Source organism: Apiospora marii, assembly GCF_038362585.1.
Source record: "Apiospora marii strain CBS 49790 chromosome Unknown utg000004l_segment0_segment0, whole genome shotgun sequence".
Lineage (NCBI taxonomy): Eukaryota > Fungi > Ascomycota > Sordariomycetes > Amphisphaeriales > Apiosporaceae > Apiospora > Apiospora marii.
In genome coordinates, this window is record NW_027117375.1 from 1,600,220 (window position 1) to 1,615,375 (window position 15,156).

The 15,156-nt window shown below is 53.9% G+C and overlaps 6 protein-coding genes across 6 annotated transcripts; 2 read left to right on the top strand and 4 right to left on the bottom strand.

Annotated features, from left to right (window-relative positions):
- Nucleotides 1-117: 117 nt before the first annotated feature.
- Nucleotides 118-920, bottom strand: PG985_006447 (uncharacterized protein; the record flags this gene model as incomplete). The annotated part of the gene is made up of 3 exons (XM_066826216.1): nt 118-594; nt 655-780; nt 858-920. The coding sequence occupies 3 exons, from the start codon at nt 918-920 to the stop codon at nt 118-120; spliced, it is 666 nt and encodes a 221-aa protein (XP_066685823.1).
- Nucleotides 921-931: 11 nt separating this feature from the next.
- PG985_006448 (uncharacterized protein) lies at nt 932-1,974 on the bottom strand (the record flags this gene model as incomplete). The annotated part of the gene is made up of 3 exons (XM_066826217.1): nt 932-1,113; nt 1,211-1,406; nt 1,483-1,974. 3 exons carry the CDS (start codon nt 1,972-1,974, stop codon nt 932-934), a joined length of 870 nt encoding a protein of 289 aa, XP_066685824.1.
- A 1,712-nt stretch (nt 1,975-3,686) lies between these two features.
- On the bottom strand, nt 3,687-6,143 carry PG985_006449 (uncharacterized protein; the record flags this gene model as incomplete). The annotated part of the gene is made up of 4 exons (XM_066826218.1): nt 3,687-5,177; nt 5,233-5,529; nt 5,579-6,024; nt 6,095-6,143. The coding sequence occupies 4 exons, from the start codon at nt 6,141-6,143 to the stop codon at nt 3,687-3,689; spliced, it is 2,283 nt and encodes a 760-aa protein (XP_066685825.1).
- Nucleotides 6,144-6,842: 699 nt separating this feature from the next.
- On the top strand, nt 6,843-8,942 carry PG985_006450 (uncharacterized protein; the record flags this gene model as incomplete). The annotated part of the gene is made up of 4 exons (XM_066826219.1): nt 6,843-7,609; nt 7,667-7,980; nt 8,038-8,688; nt 8,737-8,942. 4 exons carry the CDS (start codon nt 6,843-6,845, stop codon nt 8,940-8,942), a joined length of 1,938 nt encoding a protein of 645 aa, XP_066685826.1.
- A 1,664-nt stretch (nt 8,943-10,606) lies between these two features.
- On the top strand, nt 10,607-10,849 carry PG985_006451 (uncharacterized protein; the record flags this gene model as incomplete). The annotated part of the gene is made up of 1 exon (XM_066826220.1): nt 10,607-10,849. One exon carries the CDS (start codon nt 10,607-10,609, stop codon nt 10,847-10,849), a length of 243 nt encoding a protein of 80 aa, XP_066685827.1.
- A 1,916-nt stretch (nt 10,850-12,765) lies between these two features.
- On the bottom strand, nt 12,766-14,804 carry PG985_006452 (CFEM domain protein; the record flags this gene model as incomplete). The annotated part of the gene is made up of 7 exons (XM_066826221.1): nt 12,766-13,199; nt 13,325-13,775; nt 13,893-13,960; nt 14,022-14,085; nt 14,193-14,377; nt 14,440-14,578; nt 14,685-14,804. The coding sequence occupies 7 exons, from the start codon at nt 14,802-14,804 to the stop codon at nt 12,766-12,768; spliced, it is 1,461 nt and encodes a 486-aa protein (XP_066685828.1).
- Nucleotides 14,805-15,156: the final 352 nt, after the last annotated feature.

The window sequence follows — 15,156 nt, forward strand, 5'->3', positions numbered from 1 at the left end:
GTCAAGCAGAGATGCCATGCACGAACTAGTGGTAACGTATGCTCGTAAAGCCGTAACAATTCCTGATATTTGCGTGATGATATGTACATATGTACTGCTGCATCTCCCCTCACCCCTTTAGATCAGATACCTGAACCCCTTGCGCATCCGCAGCGCCTCGTCCTCGCTCTCGATGATCTCCTGCTGCGTGGCGGCGTCGGTCTGCGTGGCAGCGCCGGACCGCTCGGCGAGCTCGAGGCGGGCGTTGAGGCGGCCGAGGATGATGCGGAAGCCGAAGCAGCCGACGATGGTGATGCCGAACATGGCCGTCACGATGCCGTAGCTCTTGCGGTAGCCGTTCTCGGACAGACCCCAGACGTAGGAGCCCGCGATGTTGCCGAGCTGCGAGAAGGCGTTGATGAAAGCCAGGGCGACGGCGCGCTTGGCCGGCGGCCGCGGGAATGACGAGCTGATCCACGAGTAGAAGACGATGAAGCCGGCGTACGAGCTCGCCTGCAGGAACAGCGCAATGTAGCGCGCCACCACGTTGTTGGTCGACATGCTGATGATGAAGCCAACCAGGCCGCCGCAGATGGGGCCAGTGATGTGCCAAAACTGTTTCCGGGTTAGTTATTTGGTTATGGATAAATAAAAGTTAGGTTTGGACAGGCTTACCTTCTCGCCGGTGCTGTCGGAATGGTGGGCAACAAACAGGGACACGATACATGAGAAGACCCACGGAGGTGCACTCATGAGCAGCGTCGGCACGTAGCTGTAGCCGAGTGTCTTGGTAAGAGTAGGCTTTACACATGGTCAGCACTATACCGTATACGCATGCATGTATGTCACAGCCGATGTAAGAGATAATGGGGACTTACGAAGAAGGCGTTGAACGAGAGACCCACAACGTAGGCAGTAAAGGTCAAGCTCATGAGGTACATCTTGTAGTCCTTCAGAGCCATGAAGAGACCGCCGAAGGCGCCCTGCTCGCGGTGTCCTCGTCCTTCTCACCCACGTCCTCGATCATACGAAGCTGCGCAATGTCCAGCTCCTCGGCCGTGAAGCCCCGAGTGTTGTGTGGGAGATCTGGCAGGACGAATCCCGCGGTGATGGCGACCATCATGGTAACAGCCCCTATCAGCGTTGGAGTCAGTCAATTTCGTCAAATTTCCATTGAAACTTATAACCATCGATTCGGGAAGACCCTAGCCATTGCGATAAATAGTCTTACCTTCGATCCAGAAGAGCCATCGCCACGCGGCGTGTCCCAGTGTGCCTTCCATGTTGGACAAGACACCGGCACCCACAAGCGCCGAGAAGGCGTTGGAGATGAGGTTGCCGCAGAAGAGAATAGCATTACGCGTTGTCAACTCTTTGCGTGTATACCACTTGGACAGAATCATCAAAGCTCCGGGCAGGAAAGCAGCCTACATGTCGCTCAATGTTAGATCTCTCGATTTCCTTGTGGGTGTAAGATGCTCGTGATTGGTTGTAGATACGTACCTCGACGAAACCCAAAAAGAACCGGATGACCACCATGTCGGTGAAGTTATTGGCCACCCCGGAAAGAGTCGAAATCAGGCCCCACAGAAGCATGACACCAGACAGATACAGTGACGGGCGCGAGATGCGGTTGATGAACATGTTACTCGGGACCTGCATCAGAATGTAGCCCACATACAAGATGGACAGACATGTCGAGTACTGCGCGTCGTCGAGTTTCAGATCGTCCTGCAGACCCTTGAGCCGGGCGGCCGCGATGTTGTTCCTGTCCAGGTAGTTCATGATATAGATGATGACAAAGAGGCCGCAGCGGGCGTCGAGCTTGCGCTTAAGCGATTTCTCCACGCGCACGCGATGAGCCGGGTCCATCCTGCGGGCGTGAGCAAAGGGCAGGTTGGGGTCCAGGTCGGGCATCTGCTCCAGCTGCTCTTCCCTCCGCTTGTGGCTGGGGTCGGGCAACGGGGCGGCCCTGGATATATCATCGTCGGCCATGATGGAGGGCAGCAACAGTAACGAGAGCGAGAGGGAGAGAGAGAGAGAAAGAGGAGCCCGCCTGACACCGAGCAGATAATTCTCTCGGGGCTTGGTGTGGGAAGGTGTCACGCACGAAAAGAGGAACTAGCTGGGACGTGGTGATCCGGGGGTGGGTAAGGACATTCTTATATACATATGCATAGCAAGGACATGGAGGTGGAAGACGGAAGACGGAAGACGGTAGGGAAACAACCAGGGCCATGTCACGTATGACGGGGTTGGAGGCTAGCCAGGTGCTCTAGTCCAAGGCCGGAGGGAGCGAACTAGTTGCGCGGTACCACCCTGCGCTGCCTTGCCCATGCCTTGCCCATGCTTTGCCCATGTTCTGCCCATGCTTCCCCCGCCTTGGCTTCCACAATTAAGCCTCCGTCAAGAGCAAAGACGGCCCTCAACCCGCGGGGGAGGCTACTGGATTACTGGGAGGCCCAGCTGCCGTGGGGCGGGAGCTGGAGGCCGTGGTATCAAGGCCCCAAGGCCCCGTTGGGAAATCTCAACTCGCCAATCAGCGACGAGCCAGCAGGCCCTTCCTCGGCGTCTTGGCACCCGTGCCTCTCCATCATCCGTTACGCGACGAACGACTTGTGGTGGTGGGGAGGCAAAATACCTGTAGCAATTGGGAGAAGAAAAACCTTTTGTCGGTCGTGCCCGCCCAGACCCGCTGCAAAACTGGATCTCATTACGGGACAATTGCTGGAGAAAACATGGGTTAAAATAGTAGAGGAGACACAGGTTGGCTGGGGTATGGGGAAATGTCTGGGCGAACGTCCACCAACTTGTTGGGGCCCCCTCCGACATGTTCCGGCCGGCTTGGACTGCCGGCCATATTGGTTGTGTACACCCACCCTATATGACTGCGAGAAGAGCGCGACGGCCTTAACTGCAATGGAAATCGGCCTAAGCCCGATTGACCCATCTGCTCACCCAACAGAGCCTGCCTCCTTGCTGCATTCAGAAATGATATGACCAATTGGGGTTGCTGTAGGTTATGTACAAATGTATGTAGTCTGCTTCATGTCAGGTGGCGCTACCTCTGGATAAATGATTTCCCCTTGTGCGCCGCCGTTGCTAAAAACCGGTGAGTAGAGAGTTGCACACTCAGTAGTGAGAAGAAATGGGACGATAATCTCGTGAAGCAATCTGCCAGTTCCACTCTCGAGACGCTTGTGTAAGTCACGCTACATATCAAGATCAACTCCGCGTTCCAAGTCCAAGGTCCACTTCCTGTCGGGACTACCTGATAAAGGCGAGAGGCCGCTACGGCAAACATCATATGTTCATGCAGCTGCCCCCAATTCCTGAGTTGAAGCAGTGAACAACAATCTATGGAGCTGTTGACGACTAGCTTCAAACTACATTGTTAGCAACCCTGAATGAGGCCTTTGGAGTGGCCGGGTGGGCTGCGCTGGCCCCCTGACTGGTTGGATTCCTCTAGCATGGCGGTCAGGCAACACGGCACCGTAGGATATGTAGCCAACAGATCAACACCGTCTCTCTGCCAAACAAGACTTGTCAGATTATCCCCAGCCGATACACAGCCGTGCGGACTTGCAGTGAGAACTATTTTGCCCTACGGATTTCGCGATGCAGTTCTGTAGCAGTGGGCAGAAAAAGTTCAATTTATTGAATATCCGCGACTGGAATCCGTGGTTGATCCAGCATGATCAACTTCATCAATCGCCGGTTGCTCCTGTCCGCCCAAGATCCCGTCGCACCCTCCACATCTTGGAAGCCGCACCTCTCTTTTCGGCGCCTCGCAAGACTTCGATCCAAGGCGTGGATGTCGACACTAGATTGACCTCTTCTTGCTGCTCCTCCTCGACGAAAGGAGTATTGAGCTCTTCGTCATCTTCCACCTCCATAACATCCCCGCTGCCATTCTCGCCCGTGGATTCGGTACGAGAACCATAGTACAAATCCTCGGTGTATGCCCAGCTCGGAGGATCGAACTTGCCACTAACAAGCACAATCTGACCTCCCTTCTCGTTGACCTCTTCAATCTTCTCCTCCGAGATGGGCGTGAGGATCTGGATGATGTTGTTGTCAACATCAACGCCCCGGACTAGAGCGAGCCCGATAGTCTGCGAATACTTCGGATCTAATGTGGTTGCGACATTAATGAACGGGAGGCCTTCAGGGGTGGCCACTGTAGTTGGGCTTGGACTTTCGGGAGGCGGCTGGGACTCATACGAGGAATCTAGGTCCATCGCATCTTCGGAGAGCCCGTATCGGAATGCCATTGGGCTTTCGATTTCGACAACAGCTAGAACCGTCCCATTGATAGCATCGGCCAACAGGCTGGGCGGTGTCTGATAGCCGTAGCACATGATTCCCATGATCCCTCGGGATGGGCCAGAGTATCTGATCTGCCACGGGGCAACCATCGTTAAGGGGTTAAGATTCCATGTAGCGCGGGCGTTCGGAGCATTGCCTGGCTTGCTCTGGCTTTCAGCATGAAAGTAAGACATCGTCTGCATAGTCCGTAATTGTGCCGCAGTCCTCGAGGTGTTCTGTGACGTTTGCGAGGGGAGCTGCGTGAATGTGCCTTGCTGCATGCTTTCTTGGAGACTTCTCACGATATCAACAGGACCATTCGCCATATAAACCAGGTCGGTTGGTCGCAATGAGTCGACGAGCGATGTGAGGAGATCGAGCCCTATGCCTTGCACCCAGCCAGCCGTATTGATAATCAGGGGGCAGTTGCCCAGCCGGTTCCGGTAGTGGTTAAATAGATCGATAGCGGCTACGACGTAAAGACTTGTGTCTGATGCTGGCGACATTGAAGCCAGCGTATGAGACCGTAAGATGTTGACGCCAGATCCGGCAAGGGGCCGGCAGAAAGACGGCCCAAGTAGCGGTTCAGTGACATGCACCAGCCCAATCTGTCCTGCAATGCAGTACTCTGGTTGGCCTGGATCTAAATCCAACACTGCGATGCCATGAGCGTGTCTCCTTTTCGAGCCGGTAGAGTAGTAGGTGAGGAGATTATTGGTCAGCAGCCTTCCGAAAGTCGATTTGCCTGATGATTTGGGGCCAGTGACCATAACAGACACCGGCTTCGATCGCGATGCAGCCATCAATCCGTCAATTTTGCGATTCCATTCCGGGGGCGACACCAAGTCGAATAACGTGGCCTTTTTGGGCACGTCGTCAGAAGTAAGGAGCTATTAAAAAACCTGTTAGATGCCAGTTCGTGCTTTGCATCTTGTGTATCCTTACAAGTTCAAACGTTGATTGAGACTGTTTGCCCCTGCCCTTCGTCTCTGCCACGGCCTCGTCATTCCATATGCGCCGAAAGAGGGGAGACAGCCTACCCATCTTCCCGAGATTTTCGGCGGCTGGGTGAGGCGCCAATTCGATAGCGGCCTCGTCAGTACATCGCAAGACGGGCAACGCATAGCATTGCGGGGCGCAAACCCAGTGAGTCTTGTCTGCTGCAGCTTTCAGCAAAGCGCCGTTAAGAGTGACCTCGCCAGAAACAACTCGAACACCATAGTTGCCGAGTATAACAAGACGCTAACTTCATCAGCGCAATATACATATAAAGGGTTCAAGGGCATCTTACCTCCCCACCAGACAGTTGCAAATAAAGCTTTCCAGCCTTCTTCTTGAGGTTGGCTTTAGTCGGTTGAAAACTAGATAGGCGGATCGCCAGTGAGTGCTTCTCTGGCGTGATAGCTTCTGCGTTGGTGGCTACCCCAGACGGAGGAGCCTCGTACGGCGTCCATGTGCCGGCCGCGTCGTCCTGATTATCCCTGAAGTTCTCGCCATTCTCCTCTGCTGGCACTGATGCCTGCTTTTGGGGAGACTTTGGGCGCCTCTTACTACTACGGCGAGAGCTTTTCTCAGTCGTTTGTCCCTCCGCTTCAGAGGTGGCAGTTGCAGTGGGCGTAATAGAAGCGGCTTCGGGACTGTCTGACTCGAGTGACGCTGCTGCTTCTGCTGCTGCTGCTGCTGCTGCTGCTGCTGCTGCGAGTCTTGCTTGTCGCAGCCTCGCGTACGCACTTAGGGCTGAAACATAGTATTAGTCAACCGGCACCTATGTAATAAGGGTGCAACATGAGATGAGAATCATCATTACCTGGTGGCTGTTCCACAGTTTCCAGCTTACGCCTTTTGTTCGTAGCCATAGCAAACCCACTGTCAATCGAATAATTGTTGACACTGGTGGACAAGAAGCTATTGATTCCGATGTCTTATGGCAATAGGCTTTGGGGAGGTCTACATCCAATGGATGTCAGCCAGGTATAAAATACAGGTGTATCCAGTGGTTGGATAAACCAACCCAAGTTCCTGCATCTATTATCCAGCAAAAATTAAGTGTAGACAGTGGGGCTTTGTCGGAATCCAGCAGGTCTGCCACTGCAGATTCCCATCATGCTTAGCCACATCACTGATCCTATCAAAGCCCGGTTTGTTGCAAACAATACTTCCATAGCCTACATAATAATAAAGCATACCTTACCTAACCAATAAAGCCATGCTCATAAGTTCTGATCAGATGTGAGAAACAAGTGAAGAAACCGTTACTGAGTAATGAATGGTACAGGTGGTTGGTGAATACAGGGCACTTGAAAGTTTATTCGGCGCAGGCCGTTTTCCGTAGTGGACCCTGGATTGTTCACTTAAAACGCGTAGTCGCCAATTGAACGCGACGAATTGGAGCATCCAAAAATTTATTTTCGGCGGAGCTTGGCTTGCATCTCATATTCTCGTCGCAAAGCTTCATCCCCCACAGTTCCTCGCGACGACGCAAATAAAGTGCGCATTGTCGACAGAGGCCCCTTCAATCGCCGAGATCCCACTCGATCCAATTACCAGCCTTAGCTATGGCTCCCAAAAGTGCCCTTGGCTCGCTGAGCAAGATGGCCAAAGACATCAAGGGCTCCAAGGTCGCTAAAGCTGCCACTTCGCAAACGCGTGCCCAAGCCCCCAAGACTGCCAGCATGGCTATGGATTCCGACGATAGCTCCGACGAGGACAGCAGCGACTCTGGTAGCGACGGCGAGGAGAAGCTCGAGGCTCTGCGCAACAAGTTCCAGAAAGCGCCTGCTACCAAGAAGGACGCCAAGGTCAACGGGGTCGCCGCGAAGCCCTCAACAGCCGCAGCCGCCAAGAAGAAGACTGCCGAGACCAGCTCGGGTACCAGCTCCGACTCTGGCTCTGGCTCCGACTCCGACTCTGAATCAAAATCAGAGGCAGAAAAGACCAAGCCCACGCCTAAAAGCGACGCAAAGGTGACCTCCAAGAGCGCGCCCAAGCCAGCTGCGGCAAAGGCTTCTGCCAAGGAGGCCGAGTCAAGCGAGGAATCGAGCGAAGAATCTAGCGAAGAGTCGAGCGAAGACGAGGAAGCCGGTGCCAAGGTCGCGGCTCAGAAGTCGAAAGCTACGCCCTCCAAACCTGCCGCGAAGCCTGCGGCGAAGCCTGCGCAAACGTCCAAGGCTAGCGCCGCCAAGGATGACGATACTTCGAGCGATTCCGAGTCGGACGATGATGAAGAAGCCGCCGATGATATGGCGGTAGACAAGCCCCAGACTACGGTAGCTCCGAAGAAGGCGAAACGAGCTGATGCTGAAGTCCAGTCGAAGAACGATGGGTAAGCAGATTTTAACCCCCGCAACCTCCTAAGGCTGTTAACTAATGCACATCTCAGTGGCCGACCTGCATGGATCAACAATTCTGATTTCATGATTCGCAAGGCTTCGTCTGAGAACCCCGACAAAGAAATCGTAGACTACCTGAGCAAGTCCAACCTGGAAGGAAAGCAGGTCTGGTACTTCACCGCACCTGCTTCGTTGCCCATCACTGTCTTGAAGGATATGGAAATCGACCTGAGCAAGGCCCAGTCCGGCGGCCCATTGCTGCAGCATGCTGGCGATGCCTATGGTATCGATCTTGAGCCGTATACCACCAGTACCCAGATCCAACTGGTGATCCCAGGCAAGGCGGGAGACCAGTACAAGCAACGTAAGTCCCGAACCATGATGCAAATTATATCTATCTGTACCTAACATCAGTCTACAGCCAAAAGCGCCGTTGATTCGGTCGTCCACCTTCGTCGCATTGCAGAGTTCGGCGGTGATAGCAGTGTCAGCGCGACGGCTACAGAAGACTATGTGCGCCAGACCAGACCCGCCAGAGAGCAGCCCCCGAACCTCCGGCCTCGATTCATGCCCATCGGCGTTCCCACGCCCAAGGTTGCTGCCACAGCCACAGCACAGGCAAAGACACAAGCAACTCGCGCCAAGCAATCGAGCCCCTCGGACAGCTCTTCGTCGGGCAGTGACTCAGATGTAGACATGGCCGACGCCCCGCCCCCTAAGTCGGCTTCGTCATCCAAGGCCAAGACCACCAAGTCGGCCGCGGCAACTGTTGGCAGCAAACGTAAGCAGCCGGCCAAGGACGACAGCAGTGATAGCACTTCCAGCAGTGAAGAGAGCAGCGAGAACGAGAAGACTGCCAAACGCACTAAGACTGCAGCTTCGAAGGCAAAGGCTTCGAAGGCTCCGAAGTCCACCCCGGTCCCGGCTCCCCAGTCTTCGGCATCTCTCTCGACCAGCACCCCTTCCAAGGCTCCTAGCACTTCGCAAAAGGCCAAGAGCAAGAAGGATGCGGCTCAATCGGCCGAGACGGCTAAGAAGCTCTCGACGACTCCCATCCCACTCCCCATGATTAGTCGAGGCAAATAGGATTTGTCCACGCCAGTGGGATCTCAGGGATCAGAGGCATCAATGAAGACTGCAGAGTCGGTGCAGGCTTCGCAAGGGCAGGACGGCTATGGTACAGCCCCCGAAGCCAAGGAGCAGGGAGATAAGAAGCAGAAGAACAAAGATAAGAAAGAAAAGAAGGAGGCGAAGCCGGAGAAGAAGTCGAAGTCGAAGAGCAAGAAAACCGGCAAGAAGGCAGAGCAGCTCCAAAAGGAGAGTTAGGGTCTTCTTTCTGGCATTTCAGGCGTTTTGAGGAACTTGTTTAGGCATGTGGCACTCTGGTTTCGGTCGGGTAGTCAGCATCATCATGGCGTTCATTGCAATGTTTATTGTTTCTCAGGGGGCGTAGACAATCATAGTTTCTCGTCTGCCATAGCGGATACCACAAGTGCAAGAGGTGCAATAAAAGTTGTGTATGTGTATTACGACACCCTTCCTGTCAGTACCTGTTCCAAGCCTATACGTTTGTGTTGTTTCTGGTCAGGATCGCACGACTATTCGTGTGAAGTGTGTTCCAGGCCGGGCCCGTCGGGGCTTGGTAGATTGTGATTCTGGGAGCTTACAAGCAGTTGAGTTGTGGTTTTGGCCAGAAACATTGGTATTGTATGACCCTCTTGTCCCATCCTCGTCACATCGTCAGGGTATTTGGTACTTGAGTGTGGATTAGCTCAACGGACACGGTCTAAACCAGACTGATCGGAACGGTTGCGCCAGCCAGACAGGCGCGGCAGACCAGACTTCAGATACACTGCAGAAGCCCACCTGGCCCACGTGCGAGAAATGAATAACATGTCGGCTGGCGTCATACACACACGCATACACGGGAGGGTGGGCACAAAGAGCCGAGATCTAGACAACGATGAGCCGCGCTGCTAGAGACCGTTAGAGATGGGTCCTGGAAGGGGCCGATAGAAGGGGGCCTTCTGGAGCCAGACACGGCAGTGAAGTATCACGAACCAGGTGCCACATAGCTCGGTAGACAGATTTGGTCCACAACTGGGTGTATCATCTAAAGACGACTCCTCCGGCTAAAGTACAGTGCGTCCGCTTATCGTAGAAACTCACTGTACTGTGGACGCGACGCTGGTCGCATCGACCCATCAATTCAGGGCATCTAATTAAGTAAAGTCGTGGTCCAGTATAAGAACTGGGCTTGACGGGCATTGGGAGCGGGAGTCGCCCGACTGTCGAGCGTCAAGGTGCTATAATTCGGCCGACGCATGCCGGCATTCCCCCGCTTCCTCTCAACCCCAGAATTCTTTTTCTCGAGCATATATGTACATTGTAACCTCGGGGGCCACGTTTCGACCGCGTGCCAGTGTTGTGATAAGCGGACCACGTTGGTTGGACTTCTGGCTGGACCATATGTTCTGCATGTCCCGAGCGAAGAAACCCGTTGAACGGCGCTTCACGCCGGGGCGCCTCATTCTTGGCACAAGGTGGAGGCCGCAAGTAGAAAACAGGGACGGGGAGGCGGGGAGACGGATGGCTGCGATTTCTGCCAAGCCGGTAGAAGACGGCGTTAGGCTGCGGCTGGAAGCACATGACGATGCTACGCCTCCCGGTTAGAAGGAGGCATATATGTTTACTACAACAAACATGACATGTATATAGCTTGAAAGCGCCCAGCTCGTAGCGATATCCAAGAGACCATCGCACGCTTTGGCAATGACACTGACCGCATTTTTCGGCATAGGAAGAGTAAACAGTCAAGCATAACGCCGAAACTACACCACTTAGCACTAGCTCTTATCCACACACATACACACACACACAAGACGACGTTCAGCCAGCCACCTGGGATCTAGGATCTTGCGCCGCACGACAGCAAGCCTACTCACGCCTTGTCGCTCCACACAAAGATACACGTCGAATCCAATCTCAAAATGCCCGCAACTGCTTCAGCGGCGCCCATGGGCGGCGCGTGGGCCGTGGCCAGCGCCAACGCGGAGCGCCACGACGACGAATTCTACGCGGCGGCCAAGAAGCGTCGCGAGGAGGCTGTGGCGCGGGGCGAGGACCCCTACGCCGAGTTCAAGCAGAAGGTGGCGGACGGCCGGGCGGTCGGCGACATGCCGCAGTCCGAGAAGCTCTGGCGCAAGCTAACGGGCAAGGACAGGCGTCAATAACGTAAGAAGGACGGCGGCGAGGGCAGTAACAGGGGTAGTGGACGGCAGTTGGCCAAAGTAAGTGGGTTAGCGAGCGGTTAGTTGGCATTGCGAAACGAGTCTAGAGTAGAAGGGAGGAGTGGGAAAAGACGTTGTTGATATTAGAAATCTAGGTAGACGTTCGTCTTCTTTTGCTTTTTGCCCTATCGTGTAGGGAAGATAAGATGGTAGATGCTTGTTTGCTATTGCCCTCGCTTTGCACGTCCGCAGAAGGAAATAAAAAAAAATCTCGGGAAAAGGTTTACGTTAGTAAGAAAGTGATATATGATAAACGGCGCGACATAGTGAGTCGCGACGGAGAGACCGGAATGCACTGTACGTGGGCGTGGAAGTAATGTAGGTATCCCCTTGAATGCCATAACGCTGCTTTCCACCAAAAATAACGTACTGTACGGACCAGGGATAATTTAGTGTAGTGGACAATGCTTTTTAGACGTTCCGCCTCTTATTCTTCGTTTCTTATTGGTCTAAACTCCTTACCCGGTTTCGCACGGTCGCGTTGATCATTTATTGAAAGTATTGTACGGAAAGCAGCGTTATGGCATTCAAGGGGATATGTATGGGAGTACCTCACTATAACTGCAGGTGGGTCCTAAAGAGGCAACAAACTAGGATACTCCAGGATCAATCGTTAAAAAGTCTCGAGAGGGGGGCCGCCCGATAGAAAATCGTACCACGATTGCAAGGCGACTGGGGGAAGAGGATCGTAAAATTAGAGCCAAGAAGAGCCTATGCGGGCGGCTCCTAATAAGCAATCGTATAAGCAAATCTCATGCATGTAAGAAAATGCTTGATAAGTCTTGACTGATGAGCGGAGCAGCAGGTACAGACAGGTCAACACGAGCCGCCAAGATCCAGAGATCAATTGATCTGGTTGAACCGTCCGAACAGCTGGAGATGTACCCTCGGTAGCGAGATTGGGCCGGCCTTTGTGCCCGACTCTGCCCACTGCCTATCGTGCCTGACATTGGCAGGTGCCAGCGAGCCGCCAAGAAGTTGCAGCTCTCCACCAGTCATCAGTGGAGCATCCGTGAATATGTTTCATGTCCAGGGATATCGGAAAAGAGCAGGGGGCATGCGAGGCAGGGGGGTAAAAGGACGGGAGGGAGGGCCGGGAAGAAGTTGAACAAGATCCGGCATTCCGGATTTCGGTGGCTGTTATTACTGCAGGGGGGCTCGGTGCATCTCATCGCGGATATAGGTACCGGAACAGGATTACCGCGATGGAACCACGATGGCTCAATCCAGTACCCAATCCACCCGCGCCACAGAGTAGTGCTTACACTACAATCCAAGCAGGTAGCATCGAATTTGGACCGGCCACATCCCGCCCCAACGACGCTTTGGCCGTTGAAGCTGCCATTCGCCTACTAAGTACTACATATGGTTGCAGTGACATCGTCCGAGCTCAACAGTTGTTCGGATTGAAGCCAAACGTCAGGAAAAGACGAACTGCTGCCAATGCTACCTACTGCTACCGAGCCTGAGGTTGGGGTCTATGGTGGGCCACTAGTACCTAACAATGGGGGCGCCGGTCAAAGCCGTGCATTGGTGTGTGAGTTGAACACTGCGATGCTGCTGTATATCTATCGTAGCTACGTTTTCCCAGGTGGAGGGTGTTAAAATGTACATTTTGAAGAAAGCGAATGTGTTTGGTAGCGACCAGCCCGGCCTGTCGTTGTGTTGTCATGCCTGCCATAATCCATCCATGTGATCCGAGACTTAAACGCCATTTGCCCCCGTGAAACCCCATAAGTTGAACCCTTTTTGCCGACAGCGAGTGACGCTTGTGAAAGGAGGTCCGCAGCAGCGGTTGCAGAAATAATAATTGGTCGTAAGAAACAAATGGTATCAAGAAGAAGAAAAACCTAAACCAATCAAAACTCTCGGCTGCTGCTCGTCTCCCTCGGCGTCTTCTCGTCATCCTGCCAGGGGGAGGATTGCTGGCGCTGCAGCGTCATCTTTCGCGTGGGCCCGTTGCTGTCGGCCTCGATCTGTCGGTCGAAGCCCACGAGGTGCTCGTCGCTCTCGTTGCTGGCCGGGTTGCTCATGACGGTCCACTCCTGCTTCACCTTGATTTGGGTGCCCCCGCTGCTGCTTGTAGCCCCCTGGCTCTTGAGCCTGTTCGTGGACGACAACTTGGAGGCCGGGGAAAAGCTGTTGAGCGCGTAGCTCGACTTGTTGGCGTGTGTCGTCCCGAACACTTTTGGGAACACCAGACTGAAGAGGGAGCGGATTGCCGGCATGCAGGCGCAGATGATGCCCACGGGCACCTCGATGGTTGACCAGTATCCGACTTCGACGTAGTCCTCTGTGCAGGTTCGAGTTTCATTAGTGTCTGCTGGTATAGTTGGTGTAAGGGGATAGGGGATAGGGGATAGGGGATAGGGGGTAGGGACTAGAAGATAGGGGTTCCCCTCGAGGATCTGCACTTACGAGTGACATTTTGCGTCGTGCCGAATTCGATCAAGGACCGCAACCGGATGATGCTAACAAAGGTGACGAAGAATCCAACAGCGAACATGAGCACGATCTGGGCCTTCTTCTTGAGCGACATGGAGAGCTGAAAGAGCTGGGGCAGCGGCAGGATGATGGTGGCCAGATCCAGCACGATGTTGACGCCAGCTGCCGACCAGCCGAGGACGTTGATGCTGATGCACTTGGCCTTGTATTCGCCGTCCCAGAACAACCAGGCGCCATCGATCGGTTGGCACTGGAACGCCAGCATGAAATCGTAGGTGAGGGCATACACCAGGTTCAGCCCGATGAGGACGAACGCGACGTTCCGGAACGACCGGGCTGGGAAGACCTTCAGGTAGAAGCATAAGATGGAGACCTTTGTGAGAGCGAGAGACGTAATGTAGATCATCTCATCCCAGTAGTACAGCTAGAATAGACGAGACCAGTCAGTAACGCAACTCTCTGCACTATCTTCGCCCCCCATCCTCCAGTCGGCCCCCAGTGGGGCTTTGGAGGAAGGTGGTGAAAGTCCAAGACAACTCACGAAAAGAATATCGTTGATGCCTTCGAACGAGACATTCCACATGTCCAAACCGAGACCATGGTCAGACACTGTGATTGCTTGGTCAGCCTGTGTTCTAATCTTATAGCATCATGCTATAGTGCGTCTCACAAAAGTCCGGGAAGGGGGATGACCCACAAGGAATTGAGATGACACAAAGTGGTACCATCAAGGCCTGTCAAGCGGTAATCAAACGTTAGCAAATCGGCGACTTCCCGACAAGAATGGATGACGGCTGATCTCCCGATGTCGAAGGGGGGCCGTAGGGAAGAAGAGACGTACCACCGCGGCGCACATAAACCAGTCGTCGAGGCCCCAGGCATGTGTTCCAACGTAGAGTCGGGCTATGCAGCGAAGAAAGAACGCAGCGAGACCGACGGCGCCGAAGGTGACTCCCACGATCCAGACGAGCGCGGTCCGGTCCTTGCCCGGGATTCCGCAATCATGGGTAGAGAACCTTTTCGTGACTGGGAGAGAGGAGGTCAGTCCAGGTCGTCCAAGGCTTTGTGACATGGGCAAAGTTACTCACGTAATGCGTCCTTGATCGAGCAATGTGTTGTAACGCACAGCTCTATCGCTTGGTTCAACGGAGCGTTGGTGCATATACAGGTATGGTTGTCTGGTGCGCATAACTTTGTCTCGACCAATGTCGATTTGATACATGCTAACTGTGTACATGAGATTAGGTCAGCCGAGGTGCCTGTGGACGAATGGAAGAACACGGTCAAGTGACAATGACTCTGAGTTTGTGAAGAAACTGCCAGGCTCACTTACGCCGCAAAGGGGAGGGACCTCGACGGTTTCAGCCTTGGCTGCCGCGACGGTGCCCAACTTTACTGCCACGGTAGACTGCACGGCAAGTGCAGCCAGTGCTACGAAGGCTGAGAACCGCATCCTGAGGGTCGGTTCGTTCTGGTTGCCTTTCGGGGTGCGAGTTGCTCCGGTATCTCGCGAGTCGTTGGTCCCTTAGACGTCATCCAAGTTTCCGTAATATCCTCGTTGTCGGCCTCGTCGAGTCGCCGCTGGCTGGCTTGTCTCTCGTGTGTGGTCGATATGACACAAGGGCCTAGGAAAAAAGAAAAGAAGTATGAAGAACCACCGCTCTCATCTAAACAAACACGATATAGGGAGAGCAATGGTTATGGTAACGAACGACTAGCATAAGACAAGACTTAAAGCATGGCTGAGAAAGAGCTTGTGCATAAGGGAGCAGGGCGCCTCATTCATATTAAAGCAGCCGAACCAA